The 12,561-nt window shown below is 33.9% G+C and overlaps 1 protein-coding gene across 1 annotated transcript; it reads right to left on the bottom strand.

The window, feature by feature from the left end:
• Positions 1 to 2,454: 2,454 nt before the first annotated feature.
• On the bottom strand, positions 2,455 to 8,594 carry LOC110732639 (CSC1-like protein At1g32090). The gene is made up of 11 exons (XM_021912604.1): positions 8,284 to 8,594; positions 7,249 to 7,401; positions 6,918 to 7,053; positions 5,988 to 6,089; positions 5,691 to 5,810; positions 5,482 to 5,562; positions 4,860 to 5,200; positions 4,384 to 4,629; positions 3,860 to 4,184; positions 3,474 to 3,707; positions 2,455 to 3,011 (listed from the first exon to the last, which is right to left on the bottom strand). The coding sequence occupies exons 1-11, from the start codon at positions 8,592 to 8,594 to the stop codon at positions 2,691 to 2,693; spliced, it is 2,370 nt and encodes a 789-aa protein (XP_021768296.1). The 3' UTR covers positions 2,455 to 2,690.
• Between the last annotated feature and the right edge of the window lie 3,967 nt (positions 8,595 to 12,561).

Genomic DNA, 12,561 nt, shown 5'->3' with positions numbered 1-12,561 from the left:
TACTCCCTCTGGTTACTCTTTCGTGCAACTCAAGTTTATAGTTGCGTAGCGGATTACTCTTCCGTGCAATTCAAGTTTATAGTTGCCTAGCGGATTACTTCTCATTTAGATCATCAACGTACTCTGCAATAACACGAGTTAGTCTAATTAATATGGAGTATATCATCAATGTACACCAATTATGATAGTATGAAAACCAGTTAGTTTAATACGGAGTACTCCCTCTGGCCTCTGTACCTTATTTTTTGCCCCATTTGACTTTTCACGGTCTTAAAGACGCGTGTTCAAACGTATATATCTTAATTTCTATACGCATAAAAATTATAAAAATTGGATATTAATAAAATATACAACGAGGTGATTCTAACAAGACCCCATGGGCAGTTCAGTTAGCTAAGAGATTCAAGCTTAAAGAAGTCATTGTCGAGACGGATTGCAAGTCGGTGGTCTCCAAACTCTCCAAAGGAACCTTCTTTCTCTCTGATTTAGATTCAATTTTAGAAGATGTTATGAGTAATATTTCTTGGTTCAATTTTATTTCTTGGTCTCATGTAAAGCGAGAAGGAAATTTTGTCGCTCATCATTTAGCTAGGTTTGTTCCGTTCGGCGATGAGCAAGTATGGGTTAATCATAGTCCATGTGAGATTTCCCCATACGTTCTCATGGACAAAAGTTTGATTGATTAATATAAGCTCGCTTGCGTGGTTTTAAAAAAAAAAAAAAAACAAGACCCCACATGAATATATTATCACTTATAGATTATCGGAAATTTATGATCAAAGTTTTACAAGTTTGACCCATAAAATTACAATGGGGCAAAAAATAAAGGACCAAAGGAGTATGTGTTAAGACTTAAGAGGCATTCACTGCGCCTCATAGTAACAAATCTAACATACGGAGTACTGGAGTAGCAATTTTGTAGATGTATCAAATGTTGACAGCAATATTGTACTCCTTAATATAGTCAAACTGTAACATAATTGGTACTTGGGGAGTGTAATGGTAATATAAATGTTAAATGGTACATAACATTATTTTGTTCACCTTAAAGAATATTGTTCAGGTCTTATCTAATTAAGTGTAGGGCCTCGTTCACTTCAGCTTATTTTTACTGAACTGAAATTATTTTTACTAAATTGAAATTATTTTTGCTAAACTTAAATTATTTTTACTGAATTGAAATCAATTTTACTGAACTGAAATTATTTTTACTGATTTTCTATTATATTTCTTCTTTAAAGTTACTGATTTTTACTGAACAAAACTTATTTTTACTGAACTGAAATTATTTTTACTGAATTATTATTTTAAGGTGAAGTGAACAAGGCCTAAATATAAAGTGCGCTTTGTCCAAAAAAAAAAAGAAAGAAATAAAAAGGTGTAAATATGAAGTGAAAATCGAGATTAGTTATATCTAATAAGTTATTTTAATTGTTTATCACATAACATTTTCATAAATAAATATATAACATTTTTCATAAAAGCGATTCCCACAATGATGATTACTGGATAAAGTTGTTGATTATTTACCAAATTATCATAGGATAAACAATTTTTGTTTATCCCAGTGATTAATCTGGGTTTCCTCAATTCAAAGGGCCAATTCAAATGAAGAGAGTACATGTATGTATTAAATGACACTACCATAAACTGGACCGACTACTTAATTCTCTTTCTCCCCCTCTTCCCTCGGTCAATCGGCGGATCTTCCTTATTCTCTATCACTCTACTATTCTCACTCACACACTTGCTCAATTGTTTTTGTAAAATAAAAAATTGTCACAATATGAAAAAAAGTTAACGAACGCCCCGGAGGCGTTGGATAAGATTAGTAAAAGTACAAAAATTTAATTAAAATAAATAATAATTACATATTTTTATATTATATATTGTTAAAAACATTAAGTCAATGACGACCTATAAATAGTGGAATTTTCCAACTCTAGCTTATAAAAAAATGGAGAGAGTACTAATTTAGGAAATATTTTAAATATTTATCTAACGCTTCGGGGACATTCGTTAGCATGATCCTAATATTAATAGTATTTCACCAACATTTATAAATGTATAACAGTATTGAATTATTGATGCATTTAAGTTTCTTGTTTCTAAGGGCTCATGTTAAGATTTTAAAATAATTAGAAACACCTTTTTTTTTTTGAATAATGGAGCAATTTATTGGAGAAATAATAATTTATGAGCCCACAAAACAGAAAAATTGATTGATTGATTTATAAGAGAATCCAAATTATTGAGCTTGAGCTAGTCCAACCCAATACCCAAATACGAAGTATTACAGTACAGCAGTTCAAATCATAGACGTGCAAGTTTTCATTTTATTAACAATTTAAAGATATCAAATGTAACTATTAAAAAGTGACGGAAGAAGTAGCTAGTAATTAGATCCACATTCTTTTCCCTTGAAACAAATTTACACCAAATAATACCTTGTAGGAAATTTGAAACCTTGCTAAATAAGCACTCATATTAATGGTTGAAGTCATACATTAAGGGTTCAAGCCTTAGTGAATGACTATAACTAAAAAGTATGTACACTATTTGGTAACTAGATCAGAATCTACAAAGCTATGCCGAGTGAGGAAGGCGAAAATACAGTAATAAAACCTTAGTTGAATCTAAGAGCTAAAATTGAATAGTTAGTGCTCTCTTGGTTAAGCAGCTTTCAGGAATTATCCCTGATAGTGATGCTCGTACTGGGAAGATTGCACCTCATGATGATGGTAATAATTATAAGAATGAAAATCATGATCGTAACTGTAATATTGAGGCGGTTGTGGAGGAGAGGAAGCAGAGATTTCTTCTACTTGAGTTGGCGGGCTTGAGACGTGTGCTTGGTTCTTGTCAGCCCGAACTGCATCAACTTTGACCTCATCAAACTCAACTTCCTCAAAGGAATGGAAGATTGGATGCAAATATGCATCGGCGAGGTAGGGCTTTAGGGCTAGTTCAGCTCCTTCGGTGTGCTCCTGCTCATCCTTTTCTGTCGCTTCCTGTACAAATATTTTTAAAAAAATAAAAATAAATTCATTCATGTCGGCATTTCAATCACCAATCAAAGGAACCCACAAAATTAAGTACAGTAGATAATACACTTATAAAGTGGAGAAATTGACAAATGATGCTTGGTAATCAAACTAAAACAGGGAAATCAACGGGTGAACCCACAAGAGAGTTTTATCGACACCAGTAAATCATTATTAAATAAAGTAAACAGGAACCATAAAGGTGGGTGATGAGAATCGACCCCAAACTTCCTAGGAAACGAGAGGGAAGCTCTAACCACCTGAGCTATCCCTCACTCTCACTTTGGTCAATATCTTTTATACACATGAATCCATTTTTGAGATTCCTTAGAAAGATGAAGGATTGGCTCTGCTGCTTTAACACTGAATAGTAAATCAGTCCGAAAAGCTATATAAATTGTCGTCTTTAACTCAATCAAATAACCTTACCTCAAGAGGGTATTTGTTAAATGCAGGCTCAAAACGACTCTTGCAGTATCTGTGGAATGCAAAGGTCATTATTGGTAGAATGATAAGAAATGGAGTTGAATTCGCAGCCTTTTTTGTGCTGAGAAGTCCCATCAAAAGCAACTGTGATATCAAAAGGCTAGCAATAATGCGGCTGTGAACATGAGGCCAAAATGCACCAGCACTTTCATATCGTTGATTGTACACGTTGATTATCTGGACAATGACATAATATTAGATATTATATGGGCAAATAGTCATAACAATTAAATAGATTAGACATGATAAATGATATGTTAAACCCTCAACTAATGGACAAAATAACCATCTGTGAGAATTATATCATAAAAAGAGGAAAATGTAATTACCTGATGACGGTATACGAGGAAAGCAAAGAGAAAGAACACGATTATAAATGGCAGTAGTATGGGAGTAACCACAGCGTAGACAACACCAAGAAGGAAGTAAAGCTGCAGGGTCGGAAGAGTCTCTGGAATATCGATACTACCAGGATCCATGGCCCTATCTTTATCTCGCTCAGTTTTAACTATAAACATGTTTTTCAAATGGAAAATGACAAGTGGCTTCAATCGGAGAATCTCACTAGCAATGCCAGCCCAACCATCCACCATTATATATGTAATGAAAAAGGTAGCCTTCATTGGTATTGATACGCCAATATTTCTTGGAATCCTGAAGAACGAGACACATATGGTGTGAACAACCTAAGTGTACATATTTAGCATCAAAGTACGATATGTATATACATCTTCTTTTTCATCATGTTGCTAAATGTTGCTAGGCATAGATGAAAGTGAGCAGTCAAGTCAATGACTAATACAAAATGAATGAACCAAGGGGGGGGGGGGGATTCAGAGAAGGAAAGTATTACTGGCTAGGTGGTTGGTGGATGAAAGCATCAAGTTGCCCGAAAGCTGTTCCAGTCACTATGCTTCCCAAAAATACATTCACCAACATGAAATAGTAGTACTTTGCTGCAGCTCTACGCTCTAGTTTAGAGTAAGCCACATGTCCTTCTATCTTTGACATAAGCATCAAAAGAGCTGGAAGAATGTACAAGAAGATCTTAAGTGCTAGACCAGGAACGAAACCCTGTAGAAAAGACTTGATGATTTTCCTGCATTTGATGAAAATGACTAAGGTTATAAACAAGTAAACAGTAAAAACAATTAATAAAGTAAGCTCTCAAAGGGGTAGGGAACTAGGGATAGATAGCATATTCAGAGGTCATGGAACAAGAATATGAATAATCTTGTCAAGAAATGGAAAAGGATAGATACAGAACGTAAGTATATGCCAAGACTTGTTGCCATAAAAACATCAAGAACCTCAATATCATGTACTTACATTTCTATGACAGGCCTCAGGAAAGGAACAACTCTTTCCAGAGCTTCAAGATTTGCAAGAGATTGCACAAAAGCAATGGGAATCATGTAGAAAAAAACCAAGGCAAAAACAACTATCCCAATCACAAGTTTACGAATTGTGAGAGAAACAAATGGTATGGCTAGGTTACGCCAATAAACATCACGAGGCTCAGGTGCCCAGCTAGTCAACCACAATGTAGGATTTTTACTTTGTTCTGTCTGTGCACATACTGCTGCACCCCACCGTGAATTGAAAGAAACAAAAGCAACTGGCAAGACAGACTTTTGATGTTCGAGAATTCTCTGACGCTCCATTGTCATCTACAAAATTATTAGAACAAAATATGAATATATTTCAAGCATTTCATAGCCATTTAGATCAATTTTAACCATTACAAGGGTCCTATACCTATGTCAATAACTGGCACATATATATTCCAACTTCATACTTGTCAGGAAAAATTTTATTCCAAAGAAAGTACATGTAATAGATAACACATTGCGAATTGAGAAGGTAGATTTAAAAAAAAAAAAACTATCGCAATCCCCATACATGCATTAGAAGAGTTAGGTAAATTAAAATGAATATTGCAATGACTCACTTTTTTCTCTAACTGCTTCAATTTCTCTTTGTAATAGTCAATGGAATCAACTTTTTCTCCCCAAAGACCAAGAAATCCTGTCTGAATATAAAGGCAAAATCAACTTTATTAGTTTCAAGGCATAAACATTCGTAATGCCAGCAGCTTATACATATCAATACAAAGCTCAATCATGATCTCTAAATTGATATGGCATAATTGCTTATTACCTTGGTCGTTGGCCTTTTTTCTGGCATTCTTTCAAACTTAAGCTGGTTGTAGTCAAGCCAATTTTTGAGTTTATCTCGTTGCCTCACAAGTTTGGCAAATTTGTTTGCATTGTATACAGCCTAACAACAATAAAAACTACTAAATAAAAGTGCATTGATAGCAAACGGAACCCTATTTTTTCACAAATTAGCAAAAAATGTTGAATTTAAATATGTGATACATCAATATGTCATATAGCAAAGAAAAGGTATGTTACTCATTGAGCAGCATCAAATGAGCAAGGCAATAAGTTTAACCTGGTGACAGAGGTAGGTATTTCGATGATTTTTCTTGAAAAAACTATCAACAGAATCTGAGATTGAACGGCCTGAAGCACGTGGCACATTTCTGACTAATACCTGAACAAACACAATAAATCAATTCAAGGAAATGGTAACCATAAGACCACTGAATTGAATCATGTTTCTCTACAAACATGTTCATGAGCAACGGTCAAAAGAACTAAGGGCATCATACTAGAACTGCTTGGTATACAGGGTTTTGTTAAAAAAAAAAATCAGGATGTAACCCACACAAAGAATATACAACTCTGACGAACAAAAATAGCAGTACTCATCAATGAATAAAGGTCACCAAATAGAAGTATAATAAAACCAAAAAACAAAAATCCAAAAAGAGAATTAGCAATAGGTGATTTGACTTGCTGCATGCAGGGAGATGAAGTGTCTGCAAAGTTTACAGACTGCTTCAATTTCGTAGCAACTACCTACACAAACTCAATTAATAAAAAATAATAAGGCATTTAGGTCAGTATTTACACAATGAACCTAGAACAAGCAACTTATCTATCTTCTTCACATGTTAACAATTTAAACTAGTGACATATTGCTCAAGGCCTCAAGATTTCATAAGATTTGGCATAATGCAAGACATTGACATCAATTCAATAATACAGAGAATTTTATCGACATAATGCAAGATATTGGCATGACTTCATAAATTTTCTCTCTTTCGGAGGAGTGAAATGGTGGGGTAACCAAAATACATAAATAATGAATACTGAAGAAATATCACCAGTATGCAATAATACGTAAAAACTCCAAACTATTGCAGCTTTAGTCAAGAGGGATCTAAAAAAGAGACACATAGTGGAAGCAGCACATAATAATGGGTTACAAAAGATGTGGTTGTCACTAAAAGCTAGCAAAGGATGAGGCAAATAATACCGTATACTGCTCTGCACGCCTTTGCTGGGAAGCCAAAAATTGTAATCTCATGGATGCAACTGTATCATATTCCTTGTAAAGCATGAAGCAAGTCCAAAACGTAAACAGATATTGCATTGCAATATGCACAAAGAACCTGGAATTTACGAAATTACAGCTCTTGTCATCTCAGTAGATCAGCTCACTTTACTCATTAAACAATTGCATCAACAGAAGCATATTATCATCTTTTAGTTATAATCATGATTTTCAGGTCGTTAGTCCACTAAATTGATTTTGGGCAAGGCTAAGGTTCACACCGGGCAACAAATTGACAATAATGAACACTCACCTATATGATCTAGGAGGCACATTTGATATTGAAAGCTTGTCAATATCACTCGTGACCAATTCTTTCCGCAGAAAAAACAATGTTCCTCCTGATACATTGACTGGTACAAGTACCACAAGTGCTAAAATCATCATAGGCAGGAAAATTTTCAAGCTGTGGAGGAAAGAACGGGAACAATATTAGCATGATAACCACAATCTTGGTTAATCATTTGTAACACAAAATAGTTGGCAGCACCGTGAAAAAGTCTAATCAAAGGATTTAGGAACTGAGTTGATCATTATAATATACTAGTAAATGAATTTACTTGGTTCAACGCAAAGTTAGTACTACGTAAATCATATTGTATTAGGAGACGTAACCATTTACTCCCTAGAAATTTGAAAAGGTCTAAAACTAACATTACATTCCCAAGAAAACCAGAAATTTACACATTATACTCGAAACACCAAATTTCATACTTCCAAAGTTCTCAACAAGTCAGCAGTATAAAACGCCAGTCACTCCAAGATTCATCCATTGTCACTTTTCCAATGCCAAACAAGCAACAAATTGAAGCTATACATATTCAAACTAACACTTAAGCCGAAACACCAGGAAAAAGTGTCTGAATTCATGTCACTTTTTTTTTTTTTTTGCTGGAACTTTAAGTCACTCTTGGTAAAACAATAATCAATCTCTATTACAGCAAAAATGTAACCCTTTCTCAGTAGTCAATTACAACCCACAAAAACAAAATAAACATAAATGTATTATTAAAATAAAAAAAAAAAAAAAAAAAAAAAACACGCACCCCACTAAAAATACGAAATTAATCAAGCAGAAATTTAGTACTAATTGCAAAAACAAAATTCAATCTTACTACTAGCATTACATTAAAAACCCAGAAACAAGCATCAAATTCGGTTAAATTAAACACCCATCAATCACTATAGTCAAGTTCTAGAGCAAAATAAAATCAAACCCACTAATAATAATCCAAAATTACAACTAAAAAGAGTAGAATTGTGCAAAAATAGGGGGAAAAAGAGTTACCCAAGAGTATAAATCCGGAGAAAAACAGCAGAATCAAGGCCAGCATGTTCAATAAGCGCAGTTTCAGACAGTCTGAGAGCCTCAGGCATCCAATTGAGAAAAGTAAAATAAGTTTTGAAATTAAGATTAACAAATTTACCCACAAAATTAGTAGAAGCAGGATCTTTTCTTTGGCCTTTAAAATACCATTTAGGGAAGTAAACCCTGTCATTTATGGGTTGAATTCTGAGAAGTGCAAATGCAAGCAAGAAAGCAAAAGCAGTGATTATGTTTATGAATGCTGAAACTGAAATGTCTGAAAGTGTAGCCATTGTTGTTTGTTTTAAGCTTCGGAAGAAGCAGAAGAAATTGAAAAAGAGGTGAAAAAAGTGAGAGATTTGGAGAAAAGGAAAGTGAAAAAAGAAGGCTTTTTTTTAATTTTTGGGTGTGTTTTTTTTTTTTTGAAGTCGCAGGAATTTGGAAAGATGGAGACAAGCTGTTGAGGGAGTATAACAGATACAGAAGGGAAAGAATATGGTTTTTTGGTTTTTTTTAGGGTGTCAATTTTTTATATGAGGAGTCATTATTACTCCTTCCATTGACAAAAATGTTATTGAAACCCGTGAAGGATTGATAGATAGACCTCGTGTGAGAGGGATGTAGTTACGGACTTACGAGTCCGGCGTATGTTATTAGGACTCGGCTAGAAGCATAGGTGTAAGTCCGGCTTATGTTACTAGGACTCTGGCTAGAAGTATATTAGTAAAGGTTATAGTTCACGTGTTATGTGTACTCCATTGTACTTGTATCATTATGTGGAATTGTCAAAGGAGTGTCCAATATTTGAGTTAAATTAAAGTCTTGAAGTAAATGTGACTTTTTATTCGATAAAGAAGTGAACTTTTACTAGGTTAACCCTTAACGCATAGCTGCTATTTGTTAGCAAATAAATAGGATGGAAAAATGTACCACTACATGCATAATAGGTGACAGGTGGTAAGTATTTTGGGGGAAAATATTCAACCTATAAGATGATAAAAAGTACCACTACATGCATAATAGTACACAAAAATTACTATTAAGACAACTTATACTTTAATGGTACATTATACATGCATAATGGTACATTACAATGTACCACTGTAGAGTCAGTTTTTTTCATTTTTAATTCTAAAGCTTGCTAAATTTACATTTCTGTCATCCTGTATGCATTGTAAACGCATAGCAACTATGCGCTGAGATGCACTTTGTTTACTATGGGGTGACCAAGAGTCAAGGGGCATTATGAGACTGGTATGTTCATGTTATTAGGTTGCACATACACTTCATATGGTGGATTGTGAGTCCAACTTTGACCCTAAGTAATTTAAAAGTGAATTGGCCAATGTAATTCAACAAAGGCTTCAACTTCCCATTGCTTTGTTAATGGTGGCTATTTTTCATAACCCAACCTAGCATGTCACACAAAGTATCTTGATGATTACTCTACTCATTGTACATTTGTATTGTGCACATCCCCCTTGTATTAAGGGAGGCCGAGAGTTAAAATTAATGAATTTGACTAAATTTTGTATTTTATTCAAAACATGTGGCTTTTAAGGTATAAATCAGAACTAGCTTGAAACTCAATAATTCGGACAACTTAATTACACATGGATCAATTTTGCTAGTATTACTAAATTAGTGTATAGGTGAAATTTTCTTCTCAATGTAATTAATAAAGTTTGACATAACATAACATTAGAGGGGCACTTTGGAAGCTATTAAAATAAAAGGGGTCTTATTGGTCCTTTGCAAGAAGTAATTGTAGGATCCCAATACCATCATAAAAGGAAGACAAAAAGAAGCGACAAGATTATGGGCAGAAGAAGCAAGAAGGAATATATTATCCAATTTTTTATTTACATTCCTATCCTTTTTGTAGATGTTTAGTGCACTCTTTCTTACATAGTCCTTGGTGTCTTTCCTGTTGATCACATGCTGTGATTTTCTAGTCCATAGAGCACTTCAAGTTCAGTATAGCCACATAAATAAACAATCGAATATGTCACATTTTTTAAACATCAACTACTCACGTTATAAAGGCTCTGTAAATAAAATGCGTCTATGATACTAGTACTCGATCAACCATTGTATATGCATATGATCCCATTAATAATTATCATTACCATCTTTTGTGATTAATCACAATCGGAGAGTAATTGTAAGTCTTTATTAATATTACCATCATTTATTATCGGTCTTTTACTTGGGCTCTTTCTAGGACAAAAATGAAGGATCCCAATTGTCCAAAACGACTATTACTATCAAAGATTAGTACAAAGAAGGATAAGATAGGAAGAGAAAAAAAAGGACGCGTAAATAAGGAAAAATACTAAAAAGAAGGGATTCTTTTGGATTCCAATTTCAATCCTTTATAATTTTATACTTCGTATTTTGTTTCACAATTTGTTTGTTGTTCTTTTCTTTCCTGTCATAATTGACGTGCACTTGCAAAAAATTCGGTTAATTGCCCCTCACATGCAATACATCAATTAGAGACCCTGTTTTACTCATTGCCAATTTCATAATGAACCTATTTGCACCAAAAAAAACAAAAAATCATAATGAACCTATGATTTAATAACACGTACCAAGTACGGCATAATTATTTGTTTCATTTTTAAAAAAAAAAAAAATATTACTAGGAATTAGTGGGAAACGATGGATTAATTTGAGATTGCAAGGGGAGTAGCCATTTTTTTTATAATAATTGGGGTGTCACAATAGCCTGTGAAAGTAAGGTCTCCCCTTCTTCATCCGTAGTATCTCCCCGGAACGAGCCCTGTCCTAAATCGCTAAAGGTTACGTGGGAAAGAAAGAAGCTTGTTCTATTTACGGAGCTAACGAACATAATCTTATTAATATCATATATGATGTTCTTTCTTATTGGAATGGAATTCAATCTTGAAAAGGGCGCTAAGATTGACTTGGTTGTAAGAGAAGAGAGAGGATGGGAATTGCTGATTCTATTCTAAGGCATTTCTTTTTGTGTGGGACGATGTCGCCTATTTCTTAGGCTCCAGGGCGCAGGGAACTGCGAGTTCCAAGAGTCGTCTAAGCACATCCATTCTCTTAGGGCTTAGGGGATGCCAAAAGCTAGCCTCACTTGACCAATTGGATTTTGACGTACCAATAGGTACCAGAGGAGATCGCTATGATCGTTACTGTATCCGTATCGAAGAGATGCGACAAAGCCGAACCTAATTAGCGTAGATAATGAATGTTAACCCCGCTTATCCAAGAATAGGGTTTCTCGCTTCTTCCTTAATGGGCCCGGAAACGAAACAAAGTGCATTCCCTTTCGTCAAGTAGGTAAAGTAGGCATAGGAACCACTTTAGCGCCTAACATCCCCATTTTGATTATGGAGTATTAATATGTTTTAGTATGTTTGTTTTTTCTCTGAAATTGTGTTTTACGCTTAATTTGTGTTTATAGGGCAAGTAAATCAAAATGGAGTATATTTAGTATGTTTGACAATTGAGGTCAACTCAACAAAGTCGAAACCATTACTCGTATTTCGTAAGAGAGAATTGTCTTGTTATTATAACGCAAACAACTTTAAAGAAACCTAGCATCACATTTTTTTATTTTTTTTTATTTTATTGTTATACCTTATTGTTAGATAATAATCATAGGTGTATGGGAGAAAACACTTTTATGACATTGATACATCAAATTTCTCTTCTCAAGCATAATTGTTATTCAATATCTCATAAAATCTTTTAAGGAGTATTTGATAAAAACCATAAGAGTTGTATTCAAGACTTGGGATCAATCTCAACATCTTTGGCCTTCAAAATACTTTCAAAAAACTCAATATTTTACTCATATTATGCTAATTAAATACTGAAATTGCAATAATGGCAATGAATTAATGATGTGGTCCACCAACTTTGTCAAGAACATTTTCATTTTCATCTTTTTAAAAAAGAAGTCTAAAAGTGCTCCTCATCATCTTTTCGGGTGGTTCCTTTTCAATTAGTACGACTGTAACCGATTAAAGTAAATACTCCACATTTTATCAACAACATTTGAAAAAGAAAATCATCTTTTTTGAATAAACATTTGCTAACCTTTTCACACCATCCATAATAATTTTCAGAAATACAAAACTGAACCACAAAAGTTATTACGGAGTAGCGTTTTTTATAAAGGATTTGGTTAAGGCCATAAGTTATTATAGTATAAATACTTAATAGAGAAACTATCAGCAATGAAAAGGAACGAAGGGAGTATCTGTAAGACTGTAACAAGGT

Source organism: Chenopodium quinoa, unplaced genomic scaffold, assembly GCF_001683475.1.
Source record: "Chenopodium quinoa cultivar QQ74 unplaced genomic scaffold, ASM168347v1, whole genome shotgun sequence".
Classification (NCBI taxonomy): domain Eukaryota; kingdom Viridiplantae; phylum Streptophyta; class Magnoliopsida; order Caryophyllales; family Amaranthaceae; genus Chenopodium; species Chenopodium quinoa.
This window is presented reverse-complemented; position numbering and strand designations above follow the sequence as displayed.